The 23,888-nt window shown below is 43.9% G+C and overlaps 3 protein-coding genes across 4 annotated transcripts in view; 1 reads left to right on the top strand and 2 right to left on the bottom strand.

Annotated features, from left to right (window-relative positions):
* The window catches only part of BATF3 (basic leucine zipper ATF-like transcription factor 3), a 5,157-nt gene extending 4,696 nt beyond the window's left edge, over positions 1-461 (bottom strand). The window contains exon 1 of the mRNA XM_042818899.1: positions 336-461. Coding sequence (XP_042674833.1) covers positions 336-371 — 36 coding nt within the window. The 5' untranslated portion in view covers positions 372-461. The remainder of the gene's footprint in view (positions 1-335) is intronic.
* A 2,930-nt stretch (positions 462-3,391) lies between these two features.
* NSL1 (NSL1 component of MIS12 kinetochore complex) lies at positions 3,392-15,137 on the bottom strand. 2 transcript variants are annotated; one of them, XM_042808911.1, is made up of 6 exons: positions 14,883-15,137; positions 14,077-14,158; positions 11,768-11,898; positions 9,471-9,525; positions 5,366-5,433; positions 3,392-4,971 (listed from the first exon to the last, which is right to left on the bottom strand). In XM_042808911.1, exons 1-6 carry the CDS (start codon positions 15,135-15,137, stop codon positions 4,693-4,695), a joined length of 870 nt encoding a protein of 289 aa, XP_042664845.1. In that variant the 3' UTR covers positions 3,392-4,692. The 2 variants fall into 2 exon arrangements, with proteins under 2 accessions (XP_042664845.1, XP_042664853.1); XM_042808919.1 differs by lacking the exon at positions 14,883-15,137 and adding an exon at positions 14,572-14,724.
* TATDN3 (TatD DNase domain containing 3) lies at positions 15,121-21,181 on the top strand. The gene is made up of 10 exons (XM_042808932.1): positions 15,121-15,192; positions 15,277-15,309; positions 15,382-15,455; positions 15,575-15,659; positions 17,225-17,287; positions 18,340-18,449; positions 18,931-18,986; positions 19,214-19,326; positions 20,558-20,638; positions 20,972-21,181. Exons 1-10 carry the CDS (start codon positions 15,136-15,138, stop codon positions 21,113-21,115), a joined length of 816 nt encoding a protein of 271 aa, XP_042664866.1. The 5' UTR covers positions 15,121-15,135; the 3' UTR covers positions 21,116-21,181.
* The last annotated feature ends 2,707 nt before the right edge of the window (positions 21,182-23,888 follow it).

Raw genomic sequence — 23,888 nt, forward strand, 5'->3', positions numbered from 1 at the left:
GCCGTCCCCCCGCTTCGCCCCGCCCCGGCACCTGGGGGCCCCGGTCGCGGCCCCCGGGGCGGAGCCGTCCGGAGCTCACGTGGCGCCCGCAGGGTCCGCGCCCCGGCCCGACCGGCCCCCGGCAGCCAGGGGGAAGCCCGCGGCCCCCGTGGCGCGGCGCTGCCGGGCAGGAGCCGCCCGAAAATCCCCCGGAGAGCCCCGGGGCTGGCCGCGCCTGCCGCCCCTCCGATGGTTAAAACGCCGTCCTGGCCCGAGCGCTGCCTCCCAGGGGCTTTTGCGCGGCACCTGCGCGAATCCCGCGCAAAAGCCGCCCGAGGTGTGCGCGGCTGACTCACCCCCGCGCACTCCTGGCCGCGGAACACGTGCGACATCGGCTTTCCAAAGCGGCACGACCTCAGAGAATGGGCAGGAGCGCAAGGAGGGGTTCATTGGAGTGAGGACGAGGCACCGGGGCTGGGATACAGCGATTTTCACTTTCGCTACTCGCCCGGTTCCTTTAAATAATAAGGAAATGCCGCACGTTTCTTGTAAAGGCGAAGCAAGACAATGAGTGCAGAGAACGCAGTTGCCGGGACAGAACTCTCTCTGTTCGAACGCGCTGCCGGGAACATTTTAGCAGCCCGAACAATGCTGCTTTTATCCTTCTAAACACTCGTCCTACGTCGCAACTGAAGCGTATCTTCTCCCTGTACTCTGAAGGAAGTGAATTGCCGTGTGCCCCCGCAGATACCCAGCGACATCCTTTCTACGGTGTGTGCGCGTACAGCACCACAAACGCACGACTCCCGGGGATAACCGCACGTCCCCGCTAGGGAACGTGCCTCTACGCTGCCGTACAGTCGGTCATCAACCCCAGGTATCTTCATAAATCGGCCACTTCCCTATTCTTCTCGTTTCACCCGAAGTCTGAGTCATTCAGCTTAGGTGAAAATGAAGTTGCAGGCTGCAAATGGAGTAAATATAGATCATCCTTCCAGGAAGATCTGGTTGACAGTTCACGTTGATGGGAGAAGTGCCCTGCCTGGAGTCCAGGAGTCAGATTGAGGTCAGCATCACTGAAAGCCTGACCAGGGCTGCCCTGTGGGGAAACTCTTCTCCCCACTACGTCTCACAGCACCTCCTGCCTCTGTCTCCTGCATTGCCTTCACCTTTCCCAGAGCTCCTTGGACCACGGAGGACTGAGCCTCAGAACTGTTTTCAGAGATACTTGGTGGATCCAGTGCAGTTGCAGGACACACACAAAGTCAAGGCACTTCAGAAAGTGAGCCAAAGGGTCCATTGGGGCTGCTGGTCCCAGTGGCCCTCAGCATGGGGAAGGCTTGCAGATTAGTGTCTGGAGAAGAAAAAAGCCCCCTTCCTACAAGTGGGGCTTTGAAATGATCCCAAATGAAGTGTTCATGCTGGTACAGGAACCATACACACGTGCCCTAGAAAGCAGCTGCACAAGCAGGTGGTCTAACAGAGCTAAGTCACAATAAGTTTTCCAATTTATTTATTGATACATGTAATTTATTGGTATGAATTCATCCCGTATTTGTAAAGTGAGGTTTACAGGACCCCACAAGGAATGACAGGTCACAGGGAAGTCCTCCTGGACCTGGGTACAGTCTGCTCATAGTGACAAAGGAAATGAAAAATCAAAATTTGCTTGTGGGAACAAATTTCTGCTTGGTGTTAAAGCTATCTCTGGTACATCTGTAGAAATGCCTACACAGTAGTTCCAAGTAACACAGCAGTAAGGGCAGAGCATTGCTATGCAGGAGAGAAAACGAGCCCAGAAAGCAGTCTGAGCTGCTGAGCTTACATTTTATAATCGCAGCATATCAGTAACGTTTGTCTGCACTGAAGCAGCCCACACGCCTTCAGACTGGAGTTGCTGTCTTTAACTTTAATTTAGCATGGCTCTCTGGAAGCGTAGCGTATGTCACAACTGGGTCCCAGAGCACCACATGCCCAAACTTTCAAACAAACAGATGTTGGTGTTTGCATGAAGATTTCTGGAAGAGGGGTGTCATCGCCTCTGTTTAAAAACTACATGCAGTAAGAGTGTGTGGATACAAGGCTGATTTGCAAGATTCCCTGGGTATAGATGGCTCACCTGGCAACATGCACGCCTTTGGCAGCACGTCCTAAAAACGGTAAGACGTTTAATCTCACCCAAAATAACTACAAAATTCAAACTAAGTTTGCAAATATTCCCAAGCATCCTTCACCATTGAGCTGCCTTACAAAATTCAAAGGCTATATAAAGAAAAATGACCAGACGTTTCTTGATGCAATACCAATTCACCCCAAGTTAAAAATAAGAAGCTTGGACGTTGTGACATTTCAGTGGAAACCTGAATAGACAGTCTTCTTGCACAACACTGCTGATTTCTATGAAGTTAGCTGAAGGACAAAAGACTACCGGAAGGGGAGGGGGGTGGGTGGGGAGAAGAAGAGGAATATTTTATGTATTTCTGTTAGTGGAAACACAGATTGCAGACACTGCTAGTTGGAAATATCAATTGCTATAGAAATTTTTAATAAGCATTGGGAAAGCAGATGAACATTCAAGCATGAAGTTCAGTTCATCACCTAGCTTTCATTTCAAGGGAGGTGCTCTGACATCTTTCACTGCTGCGTGGCCAAAAGCAACCCTAAAGATTTGTAAATTCATAGCTGAGGCACTGCACTGGACATCAACTGGTGTTCTTTATTCTTCTTTATATCAGTTATTTGGGCAGCATTCCCAGATGCAGTTTTCTTTTTCTACCCAGCTGTGATTAAAAGGAAGGCCATAGAACCAGGCCTGGCTGCTCTAGATCAAGGCAGCAGACATCCATTCCCACTTCTTTCAAAACCCATGCAGACCGGCTGCTCTGCACTCTCTTACCTCTAACAGGCACCGTAGGATGAAGTCATTAGTTCACTTAATAGCCCTTAATCCACACTGCTCGCTCTCCTTATTTCCTAAGGCATTTGTCTTATGTTGGTCATTTGAGATGGGATCTCTTGAAAGAGATATACCTATTTCTATTAACATAAAAATACTTAAATTCTGTAATAGCAGACATGCAAAATCCTGCAGTGCTTGGTGAAGATGTATGCATTTGTGCAACAGTGGGGATTTTCAACCAGAACACACACACACATTCAAACAAACCAGAATTCACTGTGCGAAAAACCATCCCGGTCACACGTTCTGCAGCTTTGCAATTCCAGTCCCTCTCACATCCTGTCCTCTCTTATGTTAGAGGCTTTGTAGCCTTGTGATTAATAGCAGTCGTAAGTTCAAAGGCAGTAAATGGAACTACTTCAGTTACTCCAGCCAAAATTTAACACAGATGTCTTCTAAAGCACTAACTGTTCAGTCAACATGTATTGCGGGACTAAGACAGACATCCAGATCTTTGATCTTTCTTAGTTGATTTAATTTACTTTGTATAAAAACAGAAGTTTGTATATACAAAAGTGATAGGAGATATTTACATACGATTAAATATACAGAGCCTTGGTACAGGTGCTCACCTTCACAACATAAACGACGCTACAATCTGTCACGCACTGCCTTGAAAACTGTCAGTCTCTAGACATCAAGCTGCACCTGCCTTCTCACTACATTGCATTCCGTTAGCAAAGCTTCCAAATCACCCTCTATGTACTGCAGGAGGGAATACATGACAAATTGGTTAGACACGAGTACTTACTGTAAGCGTATGCAGTCATAAGCTGGAAAAAGTTTGCAGTGGCTAAGGCACAATGCTTAATTTAATACTACTATGTAAATGTCTAGGTACTACTGTGCTTATAATAAAAAATGCTAGCTCAATTTAATCCCATTTACTGTTAATCTCTACTGTTTTAGATTTTTTTGGGTAAGTTTAGTCAAATGCCACAAACGCATGGCCAAGTCGAGATCCTGTAATGTGTACATCTATTGTCCAGGAAAACCCCAGATTGCTTAGATCAGTTATTTACACAAACTGAAATATCAGATGGTAAAATGCAGATGGTCAAATCATTGTTCAGTAGAGCACTCTGCAGGGAAATGCATATAATTATTAAAATTCCAAGTTCAAATCAAGATGACTGTAAATGAGCCCTGCTGATTTAGAAGATTACCTGAGAGGTAGAACAGGAGGGATCAGTTTTAGATTTGCACATGGATTTTCTAAAAACTAAAACACTGTACTAAAATTGGTGGGTTTCACATGCTCCAGTCTGAAAGTATTTTAAATTTATTTATTAAATATCCAAACTCAGTTTAAATGAAGCATGGTTAGGAGAATTAGACACTCTCCAACATCTTCAGAGATGTGCCTGCTGTATATGAGCACTTACTAGTTTACCAAAGGAGTGCCCACACACATAAAGCATTTGCACAGCTCTGAGAAGCACGAAGGCTGAGGGTAATAAATGCTGTAATAAATGGGCAAAGAAGAGAGTTAATCAGTAAACATACTTGCTGGGTATCAGCAGTGACTGGTTCATATAGGCTTTCATAATACCACCAGTGTAACAATAAGAAGAGAAATATTTAAAAGAATCAAAAGACTAAATAATCAAGGAACCTCCCTTGTATAGCACTGAATTAGAGAGTAGAATAAGTTTTTTTTGTTGTTGTTTTTGTGTTTTTTTTTTCTTTTTAAACTGAATACACTGAACGAGAATATTTCTGAATCTCCAATCCTGAAATTCTAAATGAGGAATCTACATGCTGAGGGTAATTTTCCTCCGTCGAAGCGGATAGTATCTTCTCTGTGGTGTATCTGCAGCTTTTTTTCTTTTGAACAAAGTGTAAGGATTGTTAGTAGTATCAGCGTCTGTTGGTGTGACTTCTGCTGGTGATACAAAGTTTTGGACACTATTTTCCTCCTTTGCATTACAACCAGTGAAGACTTCTTGACGCAGCTTGCAGAGTTCCAAGGTTGGTTGCCAAGTTAACGCTTGGGAAAAACCTTCTGCTCTTTCTATTAGGGCTGGGAGAGACTGCGAAAACAAATCAAGTATCTCAAGTTACATGGGAAAAGCAATGGTTACAATGAGGGAGATATGTTAATTAGATTCTGAGAGGCACAAAAGCTTCAGTGTCTGCAGAGATGATCTTCAGAAGATATTTTTTGGATGCTGCAGATTTTAAAATCTCTGTAAGAAACACTTGCTGAAGTCAGAGGGTATTCTTCCTTCCTACTAAAATTGAGGGAGAATTCTTCATAGGTCTAACTTCAGTAATACAAACCTAAATATGTACTTGCTTCAATAGTACACGCAGGCTTTTTTGTACAAATCTACAACCAAGATAAATTACAACCCTCATTTCATGGCATTATCAAAACAACAAAATGAAACAAAAAAATCCCCTTGGAGCACACATAGATCTCACCTTCATTGCCTCACCAATCTGCTCGGATGCCATTTCGGTCACCTGCTTCAGATCTGCAAGGTAAGCATCTGAGAAAAACACAAAGCTCCAATAAGCTTCTGATACATAACTCCTCCCCTCCTTCCCTGATACTTGCTACTGACTTCTTAACACTGGGCATGAGAAGCAGTGGAGTCCCTCTGTAAAATTAAGCGTACAACATATCTCTTTAATTAGTGTTGGTGATGACAGCTGATGTGCTTCATCTTACTCTTATTACTTCTAATCATGCAAAGTGCAGTAGTGCATAGAGGTCTCAACTGCTGCAAGCCACAGAGTTCTTTGCTAGAAATCCTATAGCTTGTCCAAAACATGAGATACAGGAACAGTATGTGTATAAAGGAGAAGGTTAAAAATAAGTAGGTCTGTTTTTCAATCTTTCAAAATCATATCACATTGTGGAAAAAAATTTCCAAAGGATAAACATAACTGTGGAGAAAATTACATGAAGGAAAATAATTTAATAGAGGGGGGAAAATCCTCAGTCTTACAACTTCAGCCTGATAGCAACAACTCAGCCTTCATTAAAGAAAAAAAAAAAACAAAACAAAAGCTACTTTTCATTCTGATTTAATTTCCAAGCAGGAGTAAAAAAGGCACTAATTCTGTCGGGTTAACAACAAAAGGAAGAAAAAGAAGCTTTCAGGAAGACTGAGGCAGACAGCAGTACAGAACACTGGGGGAAATTATTTGACTGCAGTAGCAATAAGATCATCAACATAATACACGTTTTTGATGACTGATTTACAAACAATAATAATTCTTCTGTTCAGGAGTTAAGGTTTTAAAGTTATTATAAAGTTTTAAAATTATTACATATTATTTTGCATGCTCTCTGCCATTGTCCTGCTTGAGGCACTATGCCATCAAGAAAAACTTAAAATCAGCAGCTAAGTGTGCATCTGGGAACTAAGTTGTCTCACCTACCACCAGTATTTGTCTGTAGGGTGTCACCAGGGCCTGCAGAAGAACACCACATCAGATGGTGCACGCAGTCCTAAATCACTGCAGAGCAAAACACCAATCTGCTTTGAAGTCAATCTAATTAATGCTACTGAAGATAATCTAAGTCAATCACTGCATTCTAGTGCAGGGTGACAGTGACCTCCTGCTGAAACGTAGTATGAAGCAAGAGACAGTGTTTTGTTAAATTGTGTGTGCTGTGTGTCCCCAGTGCTTATCAAACTTGGCTTAGGAAACGCTGTCTGTATATGGATATGGATGCTAAAAAGCACAATCATTCAGAATTTGGAAGAAAAAATATTCAAGTAGTAGCCTCTTCAAATGCAACACAGACGTTTATGATGGACATTCTCTAAAAGAACACGTCCATAAAAAGCAATTCTTACAGTAGAATATGCAGAGTAGAAGGCTGTGAAGTTGTAAGGAAGGAGCTAAGTAAAAATAATTCCAGTGATTATTCCAGTTATACAGAAAGACTGACACACATTTAAATGAAATTTGCCTGCATGAGTTCAGCTTTACATGGACAGCAGTATATTCCTCAGTGTTCAAGGCTTTCCAAAACATAGGGAAATGAAAAGAGGAAATGAAAGGTATTGAGTAATCTAAACATTTTTTGTTTCTGGCCACTGTACTTACTAAACTGGGATACATAAACTTCCCAAATACTACATAATACTAATATTCAGCACAAACTCTATGCTGTCTTAACTGAAGCTTTGCTGTTACCTAACATGAAAAGGTAAGACTGTAGTGCAAGCTCTTACTAGCTTGTGAGTACTTAATTCATATGAGAAGAGCATAGAATTACACACTAGAAACCAAAAGAAATGCAGACATGAAGTGACACTCTTTGCTGATCCTGTTAGCTGCTCTGCTGCACAGGCTGGCACTTCTGGAAGCAACATCTCCTGTTTACAAAGAGGAAATGATGCCTAGAGTGAAGCCAGATCAGCAGAGTGAGAGCTGGAAGCCTGAGCCTTGCTTCTCAAACTTAATTTAACACCTCTGCTTGTTACACCAGCTTTACAGCATGCGAAGTAATCCATAGAGAGTTCTCTGACCATGTTTGCCCACTTAAAACAGCATTGGTATGAAGACTGCTCCCAAAGTAATGTCTCCTATGCTACAGTGTTGGCCCGCGACATCAGAGGCAGATGTTGGTGGTGTGGCAGTAGAGACTGAACCCTCCTGCCGACATCCCATTACATGTCATTGCTATGACACAGATGGCAGCAGAGGAGCAGTCTGACAAAATGGCATCTGACACAGCAGTGCATATCAAGCAAAGGTGTGTCACTGAATTCCTCCATGCAGAAAAAACTGGCATCCATTGACATTCATCAGTGTTCGCTGAATGTTGATGGAGACCAGACAGTGGATGTGAGCACAGTGAGGAAGTGGATGGTGCATTTCAGCAGTGGTGACACCAACATGAAATACAAGCCTGTTCTGTACAGCCATGCACAGCTGTCACACCATGAAATGAAGAGCACCTAGATCAGCTCATCCACACAAATTGGCAGATTATAACCGGAGAACTGTGTTCGTAGCTGAATATCAGCTTCAAAGTATTGGATATGATGGTGGCAACATTGGAAAGTCTGCACCAAGTGTGTCTCATGAATGCCTGTATGCAGGTTTGTCAGAACCTACTGAATTTGCAGTACAGATCTGAAGGTGACAGTTTCCAGGATCACATCATTACCAGTGACATCATGTCATCACTGTGAGTTGGAGTCAAAACATCAATCTGTGGATCAGTGACACGTGACTTCCCCATCAAAGATGCAGCCCTCAGTAGGTAAAGTGTTGAGCACAGTCTTTCGAGATAGGAAAGGAGTGATCCTTCTAGATTTCCTGGAACCCGGATAAACCATAACTCTGACCACTACATCCTGATGCTGACTAAGCCACAGGATTGAACTTCCAGAGCCAGGCCAGGGAATAAAGCAACCTTTCTCTTGCAATACAATAAAAGCAGGCCCCATATCCGTCTGGAAGCCATGGAGCACACTGCCAATCTTAGCTGGACTGTCCTACCACACATACCATATAGTTCAAATTTGGTGCCTTCTGACTTCCGTCTGTTTGGGCCAATGAAAGATGGTCTGCATGAGCAACATTTTCCTAGCAACGACGCTGTCATAGTAGCTGTGAAATAGTGGGTTACTTCCATGGGTGCAGATTTTTACCAGTGCACATTCAGGATCTTGTTCGTCACTGGCTAAAATGCATAGCTAACAGTGGTGACTGTTGAAAAATACTGTTTTGTAGCTAAGAATTTGCTCTATCAAATAGAGTTTGTATCTGTTATAATTTGCATGGAAAAAAAAAAAAAAGAGGCATTACCTATGGAGCAACTTACATACATTCTGTCATTTTTCAGTACATAAAAACAGGCAAGGCATTTCTTTAGGCCAGCTACAGAAAAAGCACCTCCTATTCTACTATTGCAAAGTACACATCACCTTGTACAAATGCCTCAGAACAAGGAATAACCTTTCCAAAGCATGCAGCAAACTTAGGACATCTTTCACAGTTTTACATAAGCAGAATAAAATTTGATACATGCTTTACAAGTGTGGAGAGTCAACCCTACCAGCAGTGATACCACAGGACAGCTTTCAATTCCCCGAGGAAGCCGCCTGATTAGGAAGAGAGACTGAAGTATTTCTAGTATTTATATAGGAAGGAAGACAAGACTGGCCAAAGTATAATGTCAGCGGTCCGTCCACTTCCGCATCTTGCCTCCACCCAATGGTAAAGAAAAGAGGTGAGAACAGAAGGTGAACAGAGGTAAGAGAAAGTGAATATTTGACACTTTCTTCTCCGTGCCCTCATAGTGGCATCTTCTGCCTTTAAGCACAGTATATAACAGCAGAGAGCATTCAGAACAAGAGAAATGCATACAGATTAATAAGCTAATGCAGCAATACTTCAATTATAACAAAACTTCCAGCTATTTTAGCTAATTTAGTTAATATAGTCAATAAAGATAAATACATTTAAAGAAATAAAACTTCTTAAACGTTTGTTGCTAGGCAGGAAGGAAGGCAGTGTTCCCTCGGTATACTGCTGCCCTCCCCTGAGAAATCATTACCTTGAGAAGGCTGTGATTTAATCTCTTCTGGCGTTATGACAGGCTGGTAGAGCTTCTGCAAATTCAAAACAGAAAAAATCTGAAACGCTCCCTTGCTTTAACAGATATCTAATATATACATGGCAGCTAGAATAATGGAGAAAGGCTAATAGAAGGAGATGGTGGTGGAATTATTTAGAGTGTACTCGATGTTTAGTTTATAGATACTCAACTACTAGAAAGAATGATCTGATTAACATAAGTTCACTGAGAACATGTCTCCAGAATCTCCTTTAGTTTATGGAATTCTAATTATTAAAGCATGAGAATTTCTAAATTAAAATCCACATGTTCTGGAAGAACCATTACCATCTGCTGAACAACTCAGGACAAACAACAGCTCTGACTCCGAAGGAACCATTCACAAAAAAAGAAGAAGGTCAGCTGCAGAATAAAGGAGTCTGAGAAGCAACCTAAGTAAGTCATCTACTTTAGGATTCAGGTGGAACATAGCTCTCCTTTTCCAAACGACCAAAAGGTCTTGTTAAATCTCGGTGTTTTGCAATAGCAAGTTTTCAAAGAATCGCAGAATATCCCGAGTTGGAAGGGATCCACATGGATCACGGAGCCCAGCTCCTGGCTCCACACAGGACCACCCAAAATTCAAACCCTATATCTGAGAGCACTGTCTGAGCACTGAGCTGAGCATGGGTCACACTGCTTCTTTCTTACTGCACGCATATTTGTACACAGTGCTGATACACCCAAGACTTCTCTCTTCCAGGCTGAACAATCCCGTCACACCAACGACTCATCACTGGACTTGCTTCAATTTGTGCACATCTTCCTCACGCTGAGGAGCCCCGAGTTGGACTCAGTACTTCTGATGCGTCTCCTCAGGGCTGAGAAGAGTGAAAGAATCACACCCTCAGCCTGCTGGTAGTGCTCTTCCTCATGCAGTTCAAAAGGCTGTTGGCCTCCTTTGCCACAAGGGTGCGTTTCTGGCTCACGGTCAGCTTGTCACTCAGGGCCTGTTCGGCAAAGCTGCTTTCCAGCTGTGGGGAAGCCTGGCCTGGTGCATGTGGTTATTTCTCCTCCCAGCATTATCTTTTGCCAAAATTCATGAGTTTCCTGTCAGCCCATTTCCCCAGCACATCCAGGTCCCTCTGAACAGCAGCACAACCACGTTCCTAACTTGACACTTGTCTACCATTCCCTCAAGTTATGTTTTCTTTGTTCGAATGTTTCGCACAGGTTTTGGAAGCCTATGGTTCCTGAAGGCAAATCTTACCAGGAAAGACAAAGGCAAAGAAGGGACTACGTTTCTTGGCCTTTTCCATGTGCTTGGTCATCAGTCCCATTCAGAAAGGAAGAGCATTTTCCCTAATCCTCTTCTTTTTTCTTCATCTGTTCACATACGCGCTCACACAAAAATGGCTCAAACAGTGTACCACAGTCAGAAACCCCTGTCTTTTACCCCTAGAGATCCAGATGGTTTTTTTCCTCCAAAATCATATAATAAAGCACCTATCATTAGGCCATTAACCTGCCAGAAAACCAAGATGGTTTAAGAATGTATTCAAAAGTCGGACACTTAAAAAACGTACTTCAGGAGATGGGGAGAAGTTTGCAGCTCTTTAGGGTAGCAAAGTGAATACGAGAAAGAAAACTGATGTCTAGTTAACCTGCAAGTAAGCCAAAAGGAGTCCTAATGTAACTGCAGAAAAGAAACTTAGCAACTAAGAACATGACTGGGCTGCCCAATGCCAATGATTACTTTACACTCAGTGTCAAAAAAATGAAATCGATGAACCTATTCATAATCCACACTACCTTTTTTCTTTCTTTAGTGAAAGTACTCAGTATAGTTACTGGCTCAACAGAAGTACTTAGGAAAAACATAGACATCCTTTAAAAAGCCAAATACTGCATGTAGTAATATATATGCCTGCATGTATTGTAACAGTACTTCAACCAGCCTTCAGATAGGAACTTTAGAAACCTGAATTTTACAAGATAAATAGGGGTAAAACTGACTTGTAAAGCACAAATCATCATGTGGGAAAAATGTGCCTCAGTAATTTGCTGAACTGTAACATGGGCCTAATTCATTCGTAGTCACAGCAGTTTGTAATAACCCTTATTTTACTGGAGAACAAATCAATGCAAATTCACGCAAGGAAAAAATTTCATTATATGACAAAATCAAATGCAACTGTGGGAAGAAACTTAAAGGTCAACATTTGATGATTTGTTCCTTTAAATTACACACATCAGCAACTATAAGCAAAGCTTTTCTGAACATCTGTGTTACTCACCAACATCTCTTGCTCTGCTTTCATGGTCTGGATAGCATGCACCAGTATCTTCTTAGGCCACTGCTTACGTTTTGTTGCTGTCTCTACTATCAGTTCATCAAGCTGATCTTCAAGAATTTTGATGTTGGCACCTAACAAAGTTGCAACAAAGTTATTGTAACGATGCTCCTACCTACAATGTTTCTTTTCTTTGAGACCTGAACAATTCTATGATTCTCAATGAAGATAAATACATCTGTCCTGGATCTCTAGCGGGTAAAAAATCGCCAATGCTCTAAGCGTTCTGAATCGAAGCCAAAAGTCTCACAAAGAAGTGGTTACCTTTTAGCTAACTTGTTTCTCAACTGAAAGAAACAATGCAAGCTGTTGCAAGAAAAGTGATTTGATCCGTTTAATTTTGTGTAATTTACAAGCATTGAACAAGATGCAGCTGTCCAAGCAGTAATCTGAAGGCTAACTGACTTTGTATCATATAGAACACAGGCATACATTGTAATCATTAAATCAATCCATGCATTTTTGATAACATGTACCACCACCTCAACGAAACCTTGTTCCCAGAAATATTCCTCTGGGATGCACTTCATGGGAAGACAGAAAAGCAAAATTTAGTCTGCTTTCAAACTTTGATGCCAAAGACTGCATCTGATAGGAGCCAACTTTCACAGCCTTCTTTTCCAATCAAGATTAGGTTAAATGAGTAGAAAATGAGTATTTTGACTTCTGTTACTGTACTACAAATACTCAGTTTCTCCAAGACTGCAGTTAAACTTGACAATTTTTAAAGCTTAATGCACTGTTTTATAAGTGCCTTCAGCATTTGGACAAATAAATGCCTGCACTGTTCTGATGTCACAAGCCATCATTACAGACCATAAAAATTATGAGTTATGGAAGAAAACAGCTCAATGTTATACTCTAACCTTGCATAACTGAGAATGCATAATTCTACATTCGTTCATTTGCACACCTATATTTCTTTTTTCCATCAGCAGAGGCTTAAAACCCCAACAGTGGTCTTGTTTTATAATTTTTACACTGAACTTTGAAATTTTCTTAGAATTTACATTCACAGTTTCCAATAATGTTAAACACAGCTTGCAAAGCCATGCATTATTGTCAATCTAGTGGTAACAAATGGATTTTGAGCACCCTCTCTTGGTCAAGCTGTGCAGAATCAGGTGATGATTAACCTCAGAAAGTTAAAAACAAGTTTTGAGAGTTGGTGGGATTCTTTATTTTTTTAGTCTTGCCATTAAAAAAGCCATTGTAACCCTCAGTGTAACCCTCTGAGCTCAGTGATCCAGCCAGCATTTCCACCTACCTAAACTATTTCATCTTTGCTTGGATAACGGCAGAACACCAAGACACCAAGAGGCTTGGCATCTGGAGTACATGATGTATGAGAAGCATACAGGAATTTGTTCAGCATAAAGAAAGCTACAGGAGAAATCTGTTATCCTTGTCTAGTTAAAGGGTGGTTCTAGAGAGGATGGAGGCAGGCTCTTCTCAAAGGTGTGCAGCTTAAGGACAAGAGGCAACAGATATGGTGCAGTAAAGGAAATTCCAGTAGCCACAAGGAAGAAAATTTCACCATCTGAACAATCAACCACTAACTCCCCTGTGTAGAGCTGAAGCCTCCACAGTTGGATCCATCCTATTGCTTCATTTTAGCTTTAAAAATAGATCAGCAGGCCCTGGTCCATCATATACTCCCTTTATTCCTATGAGAAAAGTCATTGAAGTGGAACATGCTCTTTCCCAACCTGAATTAAAAATTATGTTTTGGAATAGCAACTTTCTAAAATCTTTCTGCAGGTTTTCTAGCAAGACAGCCACTATTAAAATTAGTTGAACTTTATTTTATTTCCCATGTCAGTATCAGATGTTGTGGGTGTTTCTAAACTACTTTTCTCTAGTAAAGAACAGATCCTTTTAAGTTATTTAGGTACCATAATAGTGACAGCTAAAACTGTGCCTATCTGTAAGCGCCTTGCTACAGGCATCAACCAGAACAGTGCTCCTTCTAACAAAGCTGTCTTCCCTTTTGTACTGTCACAGATACTTTTTGCTATACCTTTTAGTTGCTTTTCCCTTACAAACAGTGCTCTGCAAGAACCATGTTCCTGCTGTGCAGTACTTCAGTTTTTTTTATACAGATGCAGCCAAGCTTGAGTTCCATTTCATCTGCTTCATGAGAGTCATTGTTGCCACTCTACTAGAGGAAGAAGTGCCCAATTAAAAATACCACGTCTAAAAAAACCCCAAATATATAAACACATGTAAAATGAATGAAAGACCATACGTACTGCTTGGTTCAGAGTCAGCTGATGTCTCTGCCCAGAGCTGCCCATTAATAGTAACATTCTCTCTCACTGCTGCCTCAAAGTTCTGCAAGAGATGCATAGGCTGGAAAAGTTATGCTTTAGACACACATGTGCAACATCAGCACAGAGGACCCTTCCCGTATGAGTGCCTGGCTTGGCAGACAAGAATCACGGAATCCTTAAGATCGTGAAGATCCAACCATCAACCTGGCACTACCAACCAAGTGCAGCACTACGCCACATCCCTCAGTGCCACGTCCACGTGATTCTTAAATATCTGCAGGCAAGGGAACTCCACTACGTCCCTGGAAGGCCTGTTCCAATGCGTGACAGCTCTTCCTATGAATAAATTCTTCCTGACATCTAAACTAAACCTCCTCAGCACAATTTGAGGCTGTTTCCTTACATACTATCACTTCTCCCTTTGGACTCGATGATCTTTAAGGTCTTTTCCAACCCGAGTGATTCTATGCTCACTCGTGGTGTTACCGACTCCCCTCCTCGCTGCAGCCTCCTTTCAGGCAATTGTAGAGCAATGAGGTCTCCCTCCAGTCTCCCCTCCTGCAGACCAAAACTTCTTCCAGCCCAAACAGCCCCAGTTTCCTCAGCCATTCCCTGTTTTCTGCCCTTCACCACTTCTGTGCTCTCCTCGAGCGCGTTCCGTTCTTGCAGCGACAGCCCCGCCCCCCGTGCCTCTCCGCCTCTCCACCCCACGCCGACCGCCCGACGCGGCAGATCGAGCCGTAACGGTCAGCGCCAACCGGGCCGCGGGGTTCGCGGTGCCGTACCCAGATCGCGTCGTCCGCGGCTGCGGAGCCGCCCGGCTGCCCCTGCGCCAGGCCCCGCAGGAAGGGCGCGCACAGCCCCACCACCTCGTCCAGGCCGCGCCGCGAGCAGCAGCGCACCCGCGCGTCCCGCCGCTCGGACGGCCCGGCCGCCATTTCCCGCCTCCTCCGAACCGAAAATGCCGGCCCGGAAGCACAACCCGCCACTCCCCCGCCCCTTCCCTCTCGAGGCCGAGGCCGGGCGCGGCGCGGCGGCATGGCGGCGGGGCCGGTGGACTGTCACTGCCACCTCTCCGCGCCCTGCTTCCAGTCGGTGAGGCGCCGCGGGGAGGGCGGGCGGGCGGATGGGGACCGGAGCGGCGCGGCCCGGCGCTGAGGCGCTGCGTGTCTATTGCAGGACGTGGCGGCCGTGGTGCGGGCGGCCCGGCAGGTGAGGCGCGCCCCGCGGCCCGGCAGGTGCGGCGCGCAGCGCGGCCTTCAGCGCTGTTTGTGGCTGTGACAGGCGGCGGTGTTGGCGCTGGTGGCGGTGACCGAGCAGGCGGGGGAGTTCCGCGGCGTGCTGGAGCTGTCCGACAGGTGCGAGCCGACGGCCAGGCGTCTGCGGCCCGGCGAGACTGTGACCGTGCTGCCCGCCCCGCTGCTCGGTCGACTTTCGGTCCCGCCTCAGATTGGCTCGGCCCGACGCTCTGTTCTAGGTTCCCGGGGTTCGTGCTGCCGTGTCTGGGCGTTCACCCTGTGCAGGATGTTTCTCCAGAAGAGCAACGCAGCGTTACTTTAAAGGTAAATTAGTGGCGGGTAGCCTGGTGCAGCTGTGATGTGCTGCTGTGTGGACATGTCTGAGGGACAGGCTGAGCAGGAGGCACAGGAGAACCTCTTGAGGTTCAGCAGATCCAAGTTGTAAGGTCTTGTACCTGGGTCGTGGCAACCCCCACTATTGGTACAAGCTGGAGGGTGTAAGAGTGGAGCACAGCCCTGCCAAAAGGACCTGGGGGCACTGGTGGATGGCAAGCTGCACAGGAGCTGGCAATGCGCCCTCACAGCCCAGAAAGCCAACCGGATCCTGGGCCGCACCGAAAGAAGCACAGCCAGCAGTGTGAGGGAGGTGATCCTGCACCTCTGCGCTGGTGAGGCCTCACCTGGAGTACTGTGTCCACATGTAGAGTTCTCAGTACAGGAGAGACATGGACCTGTTGGAGTGCATCCAGAGGAGGACTACAAGAATTATTCAAGGAATGTAATACCTTTCCTACAAGGACAGGGTGAGAGAGCTGGGGCTGTTCAGAACAGAGAAGAGAAAGCTCCAAGGAGACTTGACAGCGACTTTTCAGTATCTAGAGGGGTGCTGTAAGAAAGAAGGGTACAGACTCTTTATTAGGGTCTGTTGTGTTAGGACAGGGGGACTTGGTTTTAAACTAAAAGAGAGGAGTTTCGTATTGAGATTGGATGTAAAGAAGGACTGGATGACCTTTGAGAGTCCCTTCCAACTCAAACAGTTCTGTGATTCTATGCTATGGCTGCACTGGAGATGCAGGGGGCTGCCCTGGTCTGCCTGATTTCCAGTTAGTTGTGTTTCTGTAAAGTGGAGGACGCAGCAGACCAAACCCCAGGGCCTCCAGCATAGCATCTGCTTGTGTGACTTCAGCAGCACTGAGAGCCATCTGGCCCCAGAAGCGATGCTGCTGGAAAGCAGTTCTAAAAATCCCAAGTGAACAGCTTGCTTACAGTGAACAGAATGCATCTTGTTTGCAGATGGCCCTTTGTTAGCGTGGGACTGGGAGAATACCAGTTTTTGTCCTTAGCCTGGGGAGCTTGAAGAACTGCCTGCAGCCATGTAACATGACCAGACTATGGGCTTTGTTACTACTTCTGGTCCTATGAAAAGTTCACCTTGAAAGGAGGGGTCTTTGAGTAAAGCAGGAAAATCCTGCAGTCTTTGAAATACTGCTGATAGCTCAACTTCCAGTGATAGCACGTTTAAGGTACAAAATTTAAGAGGAGTGAAGGGAAGGGCTGATGGTACAAAGCTGGGAGAAGTGGCTGACACAGCAGAAAGCTGTGCAGCCGCTCAGCAAGACCTCGGCATGCTAGAGAGTAGGGTAGAGGGAAACCTGATGAGGTTCAGCAAGTGCAGGTATGGGGTCCTGTGCCTACGGGGGAATAACTGTATGCATCTGGTTGGGGGCTGACCTGTTGGAAGGCAGCTCTGCAGATAAGGACCTGGGGGACAACAGATAGGCCATGAGCCAGCAGTGTGCCCCTGTGGCCCAGAAATCCAAATTAATCACAACTTTGCATTTATAAAGCTTCCACCTCAAAGTCAGTGAGGGTTGCTTTTGTTCTTGCAGGATCTGGATGCAGCATTGCCACTTATAGAACTCTACAAAGATAAGTTGGTGGCAATTGGAGAAGTAAGTAGAATTCCAAAATGGGTTCAAATGTGTATGGCTTTGGCAGCATCTGCCACCAGAGTTACAAAATCTTAGTGAATGCTTGGCTTTGTGTATGTGATAAACATTGCTGGCCGTCTGAAAAAACCCCACAACTAATCAGTAATTCTCTTAACGTGCTCTCCTTCATAGATTTGCCCAAATCCCTGTTTTCCTTCATTATATTGTTATTAGGAAATAGTTACCCTTGTTCAGGTCCTTTCTCCCTTCTGCAACACAGGCCGACCTATGGTTTCAGCATGCCTTGGTGGCTTACATAAGTCCCTTTCCCTTGTCTGTCTCTACCCACACAATGTCTATTATATTGTATTTCCTTATAAACAAACCGAAGCTTGAAAACTTTAGGGTAGAGTCCGTCCCTTTGGTATGTTGGTAGCAGAGGGGTTTGTGGCTGGTTCTTGCTGGAGGAAAGGCAATTGTTGAGAGAACTTGGCTAAAGTTGTCATGTGTGGAGCCAGGAGTTGAACTTGGAGTTGATCCTTGTGGGTCCTTTCCAACTCAGGATGTTCTGTAGTTCTGTTTTGTTCCTGTACTTTAACCAGGTTTTTGGTTTGTATAACAGTAAATTTGGCTTCTTTGAGGTTTAAATTCTGTTTGAATGTATTTAGATAAAAAAGCTATAAAATTAATGGGTAATTTTTTTGCTAGGGATAGGACTAAGTTACAGGTTCAAGTTGGAAATTCAGCTTAGATTGGAGATCCAGCTTTGAGATTTTATCTGAAATAATATTTAATCGTTTATAGAAACTCAGAAAACTGCTTACAGATTAAAATGCTAAATACAGTCGCTGCCTTCAAATGCTTTCATAATTGAAAGTCTTGTCTTGAGAATGAATTCCTTTCTGAATTAAGCTACAGTGTGGCTACAACCTTCTTAATTGCCATCTTTCATAAATATGTTTTGTAATACCTTGCAGGTTTGAAACGTTTTTTTTCTTTTTCTCTCTGTGCTATTGTGATTTAGTCAAGCCTTAGACCTGTACAGCTTTCTCACTTTTGTTCTTGTACCGTAGGTTGGATTAGATTTCACTCCTAGATTTGCCAGCACAGATGAACAGAAGGAAGGACAAAGACAGGTTCTGATCAAGCAGGTTGAGTTAGCAAGAAAACTGGATTTGCCTTTGTAAGTTTTACTAATAGGAGAGTTTTCCAGATCTCAGTAACCTCTGTAAATTGTTCCCAGGATTTATGATTACTAAGAGCCTCCCGAACTTACATGGCTTACACTGGTATTAGTGCCCTGACAGTCTCCAGCTTGAGACGTAATTACTGAATTTTGCCCATGAATACAGTGGAGTTCCCTAGCCTGTCTTCACAGTGTTGTTGCTAAATATTCACTGTGGCTAAAATGATTTAAATACACATCTCTAGACTTTTTTCCTGGTAAAAGTGCTAACACAGATTGTTTTCTTCCCAACATGCTGTTGGTTCATTGCAGCCTCCTCTAGAGAGCCTCCTTTAGCAAGGAACTGGACTAGATGACCTACAGGCGTCCCTTCCAACCCTATGATTCTGTGATTCTGTGGTGTATGTTTATTGAAAAATAAATACAAATACTGTTGCTTAATTTCCTAATGCCACGGCTCTCTCTCTTTCCTTTGCAGAAATGTTCACTCCCGCTCAGCTGGAAGACCAACCATTAATCTCTTAAAGGAGCAAGGTATGTTTCTAATGCATTTTTTCCCTTCTTATTTTTTGCCAACAGAATTTCCTAGAATTTCTTCAGTTTTGTAATGCTTTCCTATCATTTTGTGCCCAAGAAACTTGTGAAGAGCGGTGTGGAGATTCTGTATTCACTCTTTGGTGGGGTTGAGGTCCAGTTTGAAGCGGACACTGTGAACGTGCTGTAAACCCTGCTAATAAATTGGTTTGTTTCTTTTCTCCAAGGTGCTTCAAAGGTGTTGCTTCACGCGTTTGATGGGAAGCCATCTGTAGCCATGGAAGGAGTGAAAGCTGGATACTTCTTCTCCATTCCTCCTTCCATTATAAGGAGTGATCAGGTAACACTTGAAGGGGATCACTCCTGCTCGGTGCTTGGGGACTGCAGGCAGTAGTTGGCAGCTTAACATGTTGGCAAACGTAACTACATTTTTTCTGTGTAACTACATTTTTACTGTGCAGCTCGAAGGAATGCTTGGTTGTTTGGTTGTTTTTCATTAAGTCTATTCAGTATAAAAGACTATCACAGAGATGTGATTATAGTCACTTGATGCTTTTTGATAGAAGATCCTGCTTTCAGTTAAAACTGCCTTTTTACTTTGGTTATGTTTCTGTCTGGGACTTTTGCCATAGCTGCACATTTGGGGCAGAAATTTTGGCTAAAACAATTCAGCTATTCATGAGAAGCAATCATTAAGAAAATGAGCAATTTTTCCCCTCATTTTATTGTATTCTGATGAACTTTTCTTTGGACATTTTTGATCCTGTAATGCTCTAGAGCGGGGAGGTGACACATGGAAAAGCACTAGTTTCTATCTCACTGCTATGGCACTTCTTGTTCAAAAGGAATCCCCTTACAGTTGGCTAAGTTACAGGTCTTTGAGAAATGCTGATTAGTCCATGGCACGCCGCTCAAAGCATCAGCTACGCTGCTTAAGATCAGCACTGGCCAGTTTCAGCCCTCGACTCAGTGAAATGCTGCTTCTGTTTCTACTGTGGGCTGCTGCAAACTATACTGACTTCTCAGATCAGTCAGCAGTCTGCTTCCATCCTGCACCATCATCATTTTCTGTGATAAGCTCAGGAAATATACGACGAGAAAAGGCATCAGTCAAGTGGGAAGGTTGTGAGGGTGGATATGGTTGGGGATGAGGGCAGGAAGCTGCAGAAAGGAGAGCAAACTGGAGCTGAATGGTGAAAGCAGAAAGGGGAATAAAGATATTAAAATGCTGTATATACAGAAAAGTGGTAGACTAAAACTGCATTGACAATCTGATTCTGTGCAATATTACCACATTATTTGATAAAGTAATAAAGGATCCAGTATTCAGGTAAAAGTGCTTCAGATGTTCAGAGTCACGAAAAATGAGATAATTCTTTTTTTAAAGGGACATCTTGGGCATTTCCTGGTATTCTTGCTGCCATTCTGAATTTGCTGATAGTATACTGACAGTGGCATCAGAGTCTTTCAACATTGCTTTTAAATGCAGAGCTTATCTTTATATCTTATATTTTTTTTCCCACAAGTGTAAGTGCATAAAACATTTAATGGTTCTCTTTGCTGTCTTCAAGAAGCAGAAACTTGTGAAAGTGTTACCTCTGGAAAGTATATGCTTGGAAACCGACTCCCCTGCTTTGGGGCCTGAAAAACAGGTAAATGGTGGGGGGGATTTCTATGTTTGTATATCCACAGTGACTCCTCGTCCTTGTGGAGGTTAGTTGCTAGCACGGGAGAGAGGAGGAGTGTAGGCATTGACAGGGGATGAAGGAGATTGCCAGGTGGAAATTTTGAAATACACAATTCAGAGAAATAGCTATAGATACAAGGGGAGTACGATTCAAGGACAATAGATACCTGTAATTTCTGTACCATAGATAGGTACAGTGTGACTGAAGGTGTGTCAGGAAGTGAATCTGAAGCACTTGCCACCTGGAGGGATCTGTTATTTGCTCTGTTTGATTTTTATTTTTATTTTTTTAATCCAGGTGAGAAATGAACCAAAAAATATTTACATTGCTGCAGAATATATTGCTAAAATTAAAGGAATTCCAGTTGAAGAAGTTATAGAAGTGACGACACAGAATGCACTGAAAGTATTCCCCAAACTTCGTAACTTCCTTCAGGTATAGACTTAGAAACTGATGTTGCTGAAACTATTGGTTATGATGTAATAAACAAAACCAACACACATCTTGGCCTTGAGTTTTGCTATCAGAGAGGTCAAGAAGTGAGCACGGTGTTGCACAGATGCAATTCACAACAAATATACTGAGTTCATCAGAGGTCTTCTGTGTACAGCATTATTGGCTCTTCAATGTGATAAAGATACATTGTTCTTCATTCCACTGACTGGAAGTCACTTGTCTGTGGCCCTGCTAGGACCTGCTTGAAAACCCCAGAAGGGTGGAAGTGCTGAGTGTCAGTCAGACAGGGCTCTGAGCAGGGCAGGTGTAGCAGCTCCAATTCTTTTTGATATGCAGCTTGAGGGAAAGAATGGCAGTCCTTCTACTTTCCCCCTCCTTTTCTCTTGCTTATAGTAACTTAACAGTTGCTCAGATCGTGGTTATTTTGAGAGGGGTGTGCTTTTATTAGTTTTTGAATCGCTCTCAAAGGAAGAACTTAGGATTTGGTCTTATCTGCAGGCCTACTCTTCTGTCTGCCCCGTATCAGGATGTGAAAGGGCAACAAGTCCAATGTTCTGAGATCTTAGAGGGACTTGTCTGCTGTGGATTCGGCTATGATTGCCAGTGTTCTAAAAACTGGATATTGTGTTGTCTCACAGTACCTTGCATGAACTGAAATGTGCTGAAATACTGGGCTGAAATTTGTATTGACTTAAACAGTGAAGAGGTGAATTACAAATGACACTTGTTCTGAGGGCCAAGTAAGGAGGTACAGGCTTTGTCTCCCTGGGGGTTCAGTCCATGACCACTTTTGGTAGAAAATCCAAGAGCAAGAGTATTTGGCTTTAAGATTGGGCACACAGACCATTTTCCAGGTTAGGCTTCTTGTCTTCTTGCTTAAGCATCTTCCTGAATGCCCCTTTGGAAAATGGTTCGTAATGCCCTATTCTGAATTCATCAGATGTCTGCCTTTCTGTGGGTTGGATGAGGAGGAGACAGAATATTGTCTTGATTGGCATATCAGGTTGCTTGCAGTAAATAGCTTAGAGCTGACTACTTCTGCCTTATAGGTCAAGAAGAAGGTTTTGTTTTGTTTTTTATTTGCTGTTTTGAGGATTAAGATGGAGAAGGTGTCAGCCATCCAGTAAAATAGAAATGGGAGCAAAACCTTGTGGTAAAAGGCATACCCACACTGTGGTATTTTGCATTCTGCACTGTGGTAAATGCAATTCTGGTGTACCCAGAATTACTTTATCAGCTTTAAATATTTGTTTCTAAGCAGTCTTGCAGCACACAACAAAACTTGAAGAATTAGTCTATGTTGCAGGGTGCGTGCAGATCAGCACAGCTTGAGTCTCCTGAAGCTTTGACCCAGAGTAGTTAAGGCCATTTGTTATCCTGGGTCTACAGGCACCAGTTCCACTGAATTAGTGAATGATGCAGTTTGCCTCCAGGTGGTGCTAGGGAACAGGTGTGCCATAGTCCTGAATTATATGATATTAATGATGTCACAGGAGATGCTAAGCAGGTGATAACAGGCTACCTTACATGTGCTTCATTCTGACTGTGAAGCATGGGAATGCAGTCATGTATGGAGAAGGACAAGGAGTTGTATCAGCTCTGGGGTGCTATTTGGTTGGCTTTGCTAGCCCTGCACCTGCAGCTGGCACTGAGGGCAGCAGGCTCTGTAAATAAGTTTGTTTCTTTCCCAGGAGATCAACTTTTCTGTGTGTGGCAAAGAGGTTAAGCACATGTGTGCTGAATGCTATTGCAGCCAGTGTGGTTGTCGGGATGAATCCTGTCCCCTTCCTGTGTAGCATGGGCTACTGGAGTAGCCAGGAGTGTGCTGAGGGAGAGATTCAATGGAAGTTCAGCTGAGTGTCAAGTTGAGCTTTCAGGAATCCTGAAGGAAAACGAGAAAGCTCAGAACCAGTGGAGATGCAGCTTTCCTGTTCTGTCATGCCTTTAGCTTGCTGGGCCAGTGGCAGCACCACTGAGCTCTCACAGCACTCCAGGAGCAGAGCAGTGCTTGTGTGTCCCCAGCTTTGTGTCTGTGAAAATCAGGCCACAGAAATATTAAATGAGCTGCCCAGTGGCTCCTGAGGTTCCCAGCAACATGAAGAATGGTCATGTCTGAGCTCTACCCTCAGCAATCATTCTCTCCTTGAATACTCCCAACAGCAGACCTGGTAGTATGGCTTTTCTTGTCTGTCTTGAAGACTATGTAGAGTGATAGAAAAATGAAGAAAGGTTTGTGATTTCTTTGTAAAAAAAAAAAAAAATAGTGCCTTCGGGGTGCCTCATTCATTACTCAGTGCTCAGTCTTTGGTGCAGCTCTGGTGGGTACAGCTCCTGCTGGAGGAAAAGCCCTGTGTCACTTGGTGCTTTCCAAGTTTAAAAGGCAGCACACAGATGGGCATGAGGAACTCCCATGTGTACAGGATTACAGTGAATGCATCGCTCCACACATCATGAGGAGGATGCAGGGTGACAGTGATGTCAATGTACTTTCCACAGAGTGAGCTTGCCGTTCATTTCTGGAGGGCTGCAGATGCAGGGCCCTTCTGAAACTTCCCTTGAAGGCTTTGCTTCTGCCAAATAGTGGGGCAAGCTGTGAGGCTAAGTAGTTTTTCAAGATTTTAATGTGGGAACAAGTCAGGAGGTGACAATAAGGCTAAGCAGATAATATGTGTTATCCTGTTACTCACTGTGATAAGAGTTTGAACAAATTGACCAAAGGCGTTTGCTGGAAGTGTTTTCAGCTGGCTCCTATGCAGTG

Source organism: Centrocercus urophasianus, unplaced genomic scaffold, assembly GCF_019232065.1.
Source record: "Centrocercus urophasianus isolate 14NV4802_14NV808 unplaced genomic scaffold, USGS_Curo_1.0 seq_10, whole genome shotgun sequence".
Lineage (NCBI taxonomy): Eukaryota > Metazoa > Chordata > Aves > Galliformes > Phasianidae > Centrocercus > Centrocercus urophasianus.